This window comes from Xiphophorus maculatus, chromosome 6, assembly GCF_002775205.1.
Source record: "Xiphophorus maculatus strain JP 163 A chromosome 6, X_maculatus-5.0-male, whole genome shotgun sequence".
Classification (NCBI taxonomy): domain Eukaryota; kingdom Metazoa; phylum Chordata; class Actinopteri; order Cyprinodontiformes; family Poeciliidae; genus Xiphophorus; species Xiphophorus maculatus.
The window spans coordinates 6,012,714-6,023,187 of NC_036448.1; the positions used below are offsets into that span (position 1 = coordinate 6,012,714).

The 10,474-nt window shown below is 43.6% G+C and overlaps 1 protein-coding gene across 1 annotated transcript; it reads left to right on the forward strand.

Annotated features, from left to right (window-relative positions):
* Positions 1 to 3,157: 3,157 nt before the first annotated feature.
* LOC111608802 lies at positions 3,158 to 9,818 on the forward strand. The gene is made up of 6 exons (XM_023334932.1): positions 3,158 to 4,043; positions 4,715 to 4,920; positions 6,525 to 6,695; positions 6,848 to 7,000; positions 7,645 to 7,711; positions 7,822 to 9,818. The coding sequence occupies exons 1-6, from the start codon at positions 3,380 to 3,382 to the stop codon at positions 9,384 to 9,386; spliced, it is 2,826 nt and encodes a 941-aa protein (XP_023190700.1). The 5' UTR covers positions 3,158 to 3,379; the 3' UTR covers positions 9,387 to 9,818.
* The last annotated feature ends 656 nt before the right edge of the window (positions 9,819 to 10,474 follow it).

Here is a 10,474-nt window from a genome sequence, read left to right on the forward strand (position 1 = left end):
CTGTGTGTGCATAAATAGCCTTTGTGGCTTGTTTGTCCAAGTTGCAGCTATTTGCATCTTCTAAATACTCACCTGGCATCAGATGAAGACAAGCTCAAGTTATTTTGCGACTTTCGATCAACCAATGGAGCTTATTTGTACAGCACATTTCAGCAATGAGGCAATTCAAAGCGCTCTGCTTCATGAAAACATAAAAAACATCAGACACATCGTGCAGTTAATAACTGCTCGATGTGTGCCATGATAAATCATCAATACATATCAAATATATTGGTCAATGCGTCAGTAACGGCGGCTCAAAGGTCGGTTTTTAGTCTAGATTTAAAGGAACTCAGGGTTTCAGCACTCTTGCAGTTTTCTTGAAGCTTGTTCCAGATTTGCGGTGCATAGAAGCTGAATGCTGCTTCTGCACGTTTGGTTCTGGTTCCGGGGTTGCAGAGCAGAACCACAACCAGAAGACCTGAGAGATCTGGAAGGTTCAAAGAACACAAATCTGTCTGGGTTGAATGGTTTGTTTTCTTGTTTTTCCCCATTTTTGAGAGCGGCTAAACAGGGGTCTCAAACTCCAGGCCTCAAGGGCTGCAGTCCTGAAGTTTTTAGATGTGCCACAGGTACAAAACACTGGAATGAAATGACTTAATTTCCTCCTCCTTGTGTAGATCAGTTTTCCAGAGCCTTAATGACCGAATTATTCTGTTCAGGTGTGGTGCAGCAGAGGCACATCTAAAAGTTGCAGGACTGCGGCCCTCGAGGACTGGAGTTTGGGACCCCTGGGCTAAGAGGAATGGCTTCCCTCTCATGTGAGAGGATAAATGTAATCAAGGGATGCACCAAAAAAAAAAAAAAAACACCAAATCTTACAGAGTATTTTGGTCTAGTTTCTACTGCAAATACCTTAGTAAACTTGAAATAAGATAAAACTAACTTACAATAATATCTCAACAGGATATAGAAGCTTGTTTTAAGTCAATAATTCCTTAAAATGAAAGAGAACTAGTTCCAATAGCTGATAATTTCACTAATAGACATTTTTCCTATATTAAGTGAAATTATCTGCCAGTGGAACTAATACTTATTTTTAATCAATATTGAGGAATTATGGATTTAAAACAACCTATATCGTATAGAAAAGTTGCTTATAAGTTAGTTTTGTCTTATTTCAAATGTACTAAGTATTTGCACTATAAATTATACCAAAAAAAACTTGGTAGTATTTGGTGTTTTTGCAGTGTGGCAGTGAGGTACACTGCAAAAACATTTGTAATGTCAAGTGTAATGCTGTACACTTGACATTACATAATGAAGTTTCAAAATGTTTCAAATACGCAATACTTCCTGGTTACTTTATATCCACCTATATATAAAACTTAAAAACATAATTTTGAGCTGTTAAGGGAAATGATGCAAGAAAATATATTAAAAAGGAAGTTAAAGAATAAAATATGTAAGAACTATTTTTAAAAACTACACATGTTTACTGTTTCTCTGAGGGTTTGGGGTTTTCGATAGGATCAAGCTGTTTGCCTGTCACTACAGTTTGAACATCCGGATTCCTTTCTCACTCGGCGCAGTGTGTTTGGATCTCTCCTCGGAAGGCAACACAATAAGAACAACTACGAAAGAAAATATGGCGAGCAGAATCCTTGGACGACACATTCCTTTGACAAAACTGTCCAACCAGGGCCGCCGCATGCTGGTTCTGGACACAACCATCCACGAATCCATCGGATCCGATCCCGACCCGAGGACCCGTCGGTCAACGAAGCTTCGCTTGGCCGTGATAACGTATTAATGTGCTCTTCAAATAATTCAAAAATAAATCCGTGGAGAAGGGGAGCTTTTCAAACCTAACACTGCATCCTGGGTGAACGAAGGAGCGTTAGGTCAGACCCTTCCTCTTTGTAACCATCACAACACCCAACAGACTCAATAAATCTTTATAAATCTTTATATTTGCAGTTTTTCTCATTTCAAATAACATTCCTGCACATTCCTGTTGTCAATAGGCTGTTGTTGTTTTTTACGCACTTATGTGTGCACAACTTGTGCTTTTTTCCCCCTTTAAATTACCTTCCATGCTGCACCTTCCTTCAAATATGAATATGCCATTTTTAATAACTGTACATTATTACTTTATGTTGTAAACTTACCCTTATTACTGATGGCCACATTGCACTTTTTTTTTTTTTTACTACCTACAGTATGTATGTTTATTTATTTATTTATGAGCATGTGTGAATTTATTTTCTGGCTGGGCTCAATAAGGTATTTTTGAATTTGAACTGAATTTTATGAATTTGGTCGTGTCATTTATCACTTGAGTCTATTTGTACTACTCATGTACCGTGACGTTGTCCATCAGGGACGAATAAAATTGAATGGAAATGAGCTGAAGGAACGTGGTGCCTGTATTTGAACCAGTTTTAGAGAAAATCTGCAGGAAATTTTAAAAACTGTCATTTTGACACCAACTTTTTGTTTTGTGTATATATAGGCCTATGCCTCATATTAAAAAAGTTAACAGTTCAAAGGAATTCTAAAAATATATTTGAATCGCTTGACCACTATGAGTATACTGCGGTATCAGTCTTACGTCAGCAAGTAGTGTGCATTTACTATTAGGAACTGATTATAGTAATGATGTTCGAAGAATGACGACTTGTGTGAAGGCTTATGAGAAGTAATAAAGCATTTTCAAGCAATTTTTAATCTTAAGTGAAGGGAAATGAGAGTGGTAATGAACTGTCATAAAAATGACTTAACAGTTTTGGCTCTAATTTTAAGAAGACAGTGTTCCAAAAGTCCCACCGCAGCCTTTTGAATTCAAGCTAGATGAAAGTTTGAATGGCCTTGCGAGTTTATAATCCCTAGAGCACGTCGGCCTGTTAACCCCCCCACAAAATAGACTCCTTTCATCAAAATGAAAAGCGTGAAGAGAGAAGGTAAATGTTTTCCTGAAAAGTCCCTCTTTCCTTTTGAAGTTGTAAATGTGGACACGATGGGTACAAATGTTAACCATGTCAACCAAATGGGATATTTGGGGGACGGGGTGACTCGGTAGAGAGGTACGTCCGGGAAAGCTACGGGTTAATTTAAGACTAGGAGCAAAGCCTGGTGCCAATTAGGAGCAGTGAGCGCCACATGTGGGCCAGAGGCAGATAGAAGCCAGAAGCCGTGCGCGATGGAGGCAAACTGAACCAGTGCAGTAAAGTTGAGTTATGTAGATATTTGCGCAGAAAGATTTTCTTTTTTTTCTTCCCCCTCCTCGCCGTGATGATCAAACGGGGCCCATAAATCTGAGAAGTTGGACGCGTGAAAACTTTGGCCACCGTCCCCACGGGGCCCCCTTGCACATTTTCTCCCGTGGAACAACTGCAACATGAAGACTGCCTGTGCGACTTTTGTGCTCCTTTCCATTTCTGCCCTCTGCTCGGGGAGCGGACCCGAGGGGTGCCGGGGGACGCGCTGCTTCCCAGGCCAGGAGTGGAGCAGCAGACCGTGCGTCGGAGCGCACTGCCAGGGGCACACGGAGGCATCCGCTCCCAGAAGGCAACCACACCACGCTGCGCAGTCTAGGACAGGGCAGGTTTATCCCAGCTACCAGCAAGACGGTCAGTTCCGCCATCGCCACCAAGCTCAAAGCCCCCCGATATCCTTCTATAGCGGTGTCCAGAGTCAACACGGAGGCTTTGGAACCGATGGCACCAGGAGGACGAACCCCAGGACTATCACGGCGGAGGTGTTTCATCCCGGCTGCTCCGGCGGGTCTTGTCCGACCACCGTTTCTCATCGTGGGACCGATGATGACAAGGGAGAGTGCAAAGGGATTGGGTGCAGATCGCCCCACAGGGCGAGCCAGAAGCAGCAGCAGCAGCAGCAGCAGTGCGTCGGGAGCGGCTGCAGGACGCATGCTGGAGACGACGGGAGGCGAGACTCTTCTCCCGTTCAAGCGACGGACAGGGCTGCACAGTTCCTCGGCGAGCTCCCGGACTTTGGCTTGGATCGTGGAGCTTGGATACAGCTGGCATGTGACATGATGCCAGGTGAGTGTTAGAGGAGACTTCCACTAGGACTTTTTTTAAAAAAAACTTTGTGATGGAAGGCTGTCTGGAGTTGGGAGAAAGGGTTAATAATATTTAAATATTACACGTCATAGTAACAGATAACTATCATTTCTATCTTGAGGGAACTAGAGCACAGTAAATTACTTTGAGCATCCCCATCTAAGTTTAATGTCTTCCTCTTCTGAAAATATTTTAACACACTCTTTTGAAAATGCAATTGCCATTGCATTAATCTATGTCTTGCTGTTCGTAGAAATGCAACATATAGTAATGGGCTTGCACTAAAAATGCATTTAACTTAACCTTCCTTAGGTACTTCAGACTATCATCTCTGGCTTTCCTTCAGTCCTTAGAGCAGCGCACAGTAGCCAACTTCGCAGTCAGATAGGCTGCAGCCGGCGGGGTTGGTTTATCAAAATCAAGGAAGTTTTCACGTTTCATGATATTTAAATTCAATTCAAACTCTGATTGTGGTTAGCATAAGTGTGCAAATATAGACTTTATATCCTCACCTTCCTAAAACTATGGCCTAATCACATGTGAGAGGAAGCCCTGAACTTTGTCCGATTTATGTTACGTCATTAAAATGCCTCTTAATCCGGGAGGTGGGGGGAATACAGTCGCATAAAAAGTTTCTTTCTTCCCCACAGGGTCCAACGAGGTTCCATCAGAGGACGCTCTTGTCCTGCAGCTGCAGCTATCCAAGGGCCAGGAGAGATTCGTCGAGGCCCTCAGGGGCCAACAGAGCGAGGTCAAGGAACTGCAGAGACTCCTCAGTGAACAGCAGGGGGCGCTCGTTAACCAGCAGAGGGAAATACTGGAGCAACAGAGGAGGATGTTCGATCAGATGGAGCAAGTATGTCTGCAGCGATCGATGAGGAATGATTAATGTTTGGTTACTGGCGATTAGAAGAGCAGATCTAAAAAAAAAAAAAAAATCTAAAAAAGAACGATTGATTTTAGGAGTGAATCTGTGCCAAGTATCAATCTTGCAAAAAATATTCACGCCCCCCGCTGAACTTTTCACATTTTGACACAAACTGGAATGTACTTTATTGGCTTTTCATGTGAAACAAAAAAAAAAACAAAAACAAAAAAACAAATTCATGAAAAGTACTAAGTTCATTTGCATTCAGCTCACCGGGATCAATTCTGCGTAGCACCAGCGCTCAATGCAATTGTACATGCTGATCCTTTGGAGTTTGTCTCAAGCAAACATTCTTCTTTACAAATTAGCTCAGGCTCAGAGAGGCTGGATAGAAGACATCTGTAAACATTCATCCCAAGCCTCTTTTCAAACCCATAACATCTAATTTTGAAACCCTAATCCTCAGTTTCCTGCAACTTTCAGGTTTCCACTCTTCAGTACTCCTAAATCTAAAAAGAAGGTCATTAGCAGAACCCAGTATAAGTTGATCCTAAGCTGATGATATAATTCAACAACTTGGTTCTGGTGCGCTGGATCTGGGCTGTATCTAAAAGTTGAGTTCTAAGAGTTCTTCCAGCATTACTTTCACTGTACAGACATGGTGTGGAAAGTTTTACACATTGGGTAAAATTTTCAAGACCTTATTTATTGTCATTTTGATGATTATGGCTTAGAGATAACAAAGACCCAAAATTCAGTGTCTCACAAATTCAGGATAATCTATAAGGTCAATGAAAAAAAAGAAGCATATTTTAAACAGAAATGTGAGGTTTCTGAGAAGTTTGTTCACCTAGAACTTGGTTGGGGCTCCTTTTGCATGAATCAATCAAAGCAATGTGGGATGGAAGTGACTGGTCTGTGGTTCTGCTGGGTTGTACTGAAAGGCCAGGTTGCTTTGACAGCAAACTCCAGGTCATCTGCACTGTTGGGTCTGGAGTTCCTCGTCTTCCTCTTGACAGTACGCCGTTGCTTCTCTTTAGGTTTCAGGATAGGCCAGTACCAAATGTTGGTACATTTAGCAGAGTGGGCAGGTGATAAATCCTGCTGGAAAATTAAATCAGCATCTCCACAAAACGTGTCAGCAGAGAGAAGCATTAAGTGTGCTAAACTTTCCGGGTAGACAGCTGCATCGCAGAGGACTTCAGTGGACTAACACCAGCAGATGGCATGGCAAACCCTAAATCATCTCTGACTGTGGAAACTTCACACTCAACTTCGAGCAACGTGGATTCCGTGTCTCTCCACTCTGCCTCCAGACTCTGGGACCTCGACTTGACGTAATAAAACACAAACTTTGTTTTCGTCAGAAGAAGGCAACAGTCCAGATCTGGTTTATGAGAGGCCTGACACGAGAAATGTAACATTTGCAGCCCATGTGTAGGATTTGTTTGTCTCTTGATGCACTGAGTCCAGCCCCAGTCTTTCTGAAGTCTCTCTAAATCCTTGAATGGATGTGTTGTTTTGCATCTTTGTGTTCAAAGTGTGACGTCTGTCGAATGATCACACCGAACTGAAGAGATTTATGTGTGCAGGTAAAAGCCCAGTACGGCGTTTTGATGGACACCGTCAAGCAGACGTCCTTCCAGAACCTTCAGGAGGAGCTGGACAGTCACATGGAAACCCTGAGTGGGCATGTCAGACCCCATCGAACACAACAAGCTATGTCATTGCATAAAATGGACATGGAGGCCAGTGTGATGGAGGTGAGCTCATGTTATTCTAGACATTGAGGTATCTAGATTTGCCTCAAATTTTTTAAAAAAAAGGGAAGATTCCTGAACCATCACACCAGATTAACTCTTCGGTCCTGCTACTGGTTCAGGGATTCTCACTTTACTGCATTTAATGTGGTCAGGTGAGACAACCCCAGCTGGCCTGTGGGAGCTGCGGTCCGGAGGAGTACTGCAGCTACAGCAGCAGACATCCTGGCTGTGAAAAGTGCACGGTTTGCCCTCCTGGCTTCTTCCTGGTCGCCCAGTGTTCTGTCCATGCTGACAGGATCTGCCAGGTTTGCAACTTTACGCTTTCGACGAATGGCTTTCTTAACTCAACTGAGTCATGCCAGTTTGGACTTTAAAAATATATATATATATATTGAACATTAAACTTTGCCAATACTCTGCTAATGTCGAAAAAACTAAATTTAGGAATTGCAGTGTTTCCATTCAATAAGATGCAAAATTAAAATCACACGTGAATAAGCTTGTTCATGTGATAAGTTGTTAAAAAAACAACATGTCCCACCGTCATCCTCCTACCGCTTTTTTCTTCTTTGTTTTTTCCACCGGTAGTAACGTCACACAGGTCACATGACTCGTGAGATGCAAAAAAGTGTTTATATTGGAGATTTGTGAAATACACACCCATTTCAATTCTGCTGAAAAGCCACCTCATCCGTAAAAACCTTCTCTCGAAAAATGTGAGTTTTTTTCAAAGTTAACATGTCTCCATTTAGCAAATTTCTTTTCCAGTTCCAATTCCCATAATTGCACTGCCAATGGAAACACAGCTATTGTCGGCTATTATGTGCTAATGAAACATAAAATAATGGTTGAACTGTATTTCTCCAGTAAAGGGAACAAGCAGGCAGAGTCTTGATTCATCATCTGCTCACTGCAACCAGTGGCTCCAACTAGTTTGTTGTTATTACAGGACCGAGATGAATGTCTTGAAATATCAGACTTGTGCAGAGATAAACAGAAGTGCATTAACACTCCAGGTACGATGAATCATGCTTTTATTTATCGACATTGCAATATTTTCTCTCCTTTTTCCGATTCACGGATTTTTATTCCTACTTGTCCAATTTGCTTCCTGTCGTATCACCAGGCGGATTCAAGTGTCAGGGCATGACGGTACGTGACGCCAACTCTGGAATGTGTGGCCATGGCTACTTCTACAACTCTGAGATGGATGAATGTCAGGCCTGCAGCGAGTGCGATGGGGAACCGGTTGTTTCCCCTTGCACCTTAGTCACAGACGCTGTCTGCTCCGGCTCCGTTAACGATGTTCCCGCTTTGTCGCTCTCCTGGTCTGGAGACATAAGTTTGAAGGGTCCAAAAAGCCAGATCCTGGGTCAGGCCTTCCCCAGCGCGCAGCTTCACATACAGGGAAGAGACGACATGGGTCTGGTTTCAGCTGAGGATGGGCAGCTGGTCCTAAAGCAGCACGGTTTGGTCTGGCTCGACGGAGTTCTGTCGCTTGGTCACGGCTGCCGTAGCTTCATCCAGGTCTGCCTACGTGTAAACCACACAGACGGGTCCGACGGCCGTGACCTGAGCGGCATACGGGTGGAGCACCAGGAACGAAGGTCTCTTCAAGGCGTCAGCATCAGTGGGGTCGCGGAAGTCGCCCCGGGTCACCTTATGTCCCTGTTTCTTCGGAGCGCCAGCCATCACTGCAACCAAAGCAGCGAAGGTCTGCAGCTTTACGACACCTCTGCAGCCATGCTCTCCCTCCTCTGGCTCTCTCACGACACCGGGGCTGTTGCCATGACAGCACAGGCCGTGGTTTCTGCACATTACCACACAAATTACCGCCCGGCCTTCCGCATCTCCTCCACCTCTGACCCCTACGTAGTGGGGCTGAGTCACGACAGTCGAGGGATCCGTTTCGCAGAGAACGGATCTGTGCGTTTTGTGTTCCAGCAAGCATTGTACTCTATGGGCCAAGCTTGTGTGAGTGACGGCTTTCAGCTGGTGGCATATCTCAACAAAAATGGAACCTCCACTGAGATGTTTCGGGTCTTCAAACCAGGGGTTCACTACCGAGACACATCTATATCTCTGTCTGGAGCCGCCACAGTCAGTCCCGGGGATGCCATTGGCTTTGAGATCCTCTCTCCAGCTCAGTGCAATGTACGCTTCTTTGGCGATGAGTCTGGCATCAGTCTTCTCAGTCTATTTTGGGTCCCTGCTGCCATCTCATCCTCTATGACTGCTTCTGTGGCCAACACTGGCCTTCCATCTGGAGCAGTACGGAACAAGCCTCTGTTCTTCCACCAGACCAGTCCCCAGGTGCCGCAAATGGGGCTGTTGGGGAAAGGATCTCCGAATCAGAAAAAGGACTTTGTCTTCGGGGAGAGTGGCACAGTCAGTGTGGCGTTGGACCTCAAACTCATTCACTCCTGCAACTTGGTCAAGGTGACTCTGCTGAGGCGGAGTGACTCTGAAGGGGGCCGTGAAGCAGAGGGTCTGCGGCCTGTACCCATAGCCCAGCAGGTGGCGGGTCAGATGCTTGAGGGGTGCCAGTGGGCCAGCTTGAGTCTACGAGCATCCTTTCAGGTTTATAATGGCACCGCTGTCTTCTTCATCCTAGACTGTGTACGTGGACGAGTCAATCAAATCAGTCACCAGGCAGGAAGTGGGGTGTCAGCGGTTTGGGTGGCAGCATGATAACAAACAGCCAGAAAGGGCAAAACCTTCCCATATTGATTCTTCCTATTTGAGTTTAATAATAAGGCCACAGACATTCATAATGTTACTCAGACGTATTGTCATTTAAGGTAATAAATGCTAACCCGAAAGTTTCACTTAACATTTGCATCAATACCTCTAAGTTAAATGACAAAGTTGCTGCACCACAAAAACAGAAAATATTATCAAGTATTTTATGTCTCTCATCCAAATATATTAGTAAATTTGGAATAAGACATAACCAACTTACAAGTAACTTTTCAGCAAGATCCAGGAACTTGTTTCATGTCTGTCGTTTCTTAATATTGACTTTAATAAATACTGGCAGATTACTTCGCATAAGACATTTTCCCCATGTTATATGTGAGATAATCTACCTTTTCATTAATATTAAAGAATTATTGACTCCTATAGCTCCTATATCTTGCTAAAAAGTTACTTTTAAATTAGTTTTTGTCTTGTTTCAAATGTACTAAGATATTTGCACTAGAAACTAGACAAACGAAACGTGGCAAAAATGTTGTGTTTTTGCAGTGTACTCATTTGGCTCTTGAAATATTAGATGTTTCATTTGCCACTTTTCTGGTGTGAAGCCCCTCTTTTACTCTGGGAGGTTTTGTACTGGCAATGCCTCAATCCACATCCAATGGGGATGTTTCATTATTTTCCTATATTGTAATCATAATCTAGTACTCTAAGAACAAAAAATTATATGACTCAAATAAATACATCTGTTAGCAGGAGGTGAATCTAGTGGAATTGGCTTCATTTTTAACTCCTATCATGGCTATTTATTGCATAAAGCTTCCAGCCATCCATTCATCAATTAGCTATTACCAAGCAGAACCTGGAGCGAATCTAAGGATGCAAAGGGAGAACAGGTAAGCTTCATAGAACGAGACTCCAAGCTAGAATTCAAACCCAGGATGTCGCTGTCGATCACAAGCATGATTGACAGCACTAAGATGCTCCTCCTGGCTCTGATTGGTTGTTTTTGACCGGAGCGGTGCGTTTCTTCAGACGGCAATAGCAGCACCGGCATGAGATGGAGGAACGTGAGCTTTTCA

Bases quoted from the DNA above. Each gene is read 5' to 3' on its own strand.
- LOC111608802 (XM_023334932.1), top strand. From the start codon at position 3,380: ATGAAGACTGCCTGTGCGACTTTTGTGCTCCTTTCCATTTCTGCCCTC. The intron at 4,044-4,714 runs GTGAGTGTTAGA...TCTTCCCCACAG, and splicing joins GGCATGTGACATGATGCCAG to GGTCCAACGAGGTTCCATCA. The intron at 7,001-7,644 runs GTTTGCAACTTT...TTGTTATTACAG, and splicing joins ATGCTGACAGGATCTGCCAG to GACCGAGATGAATGTCTTGA.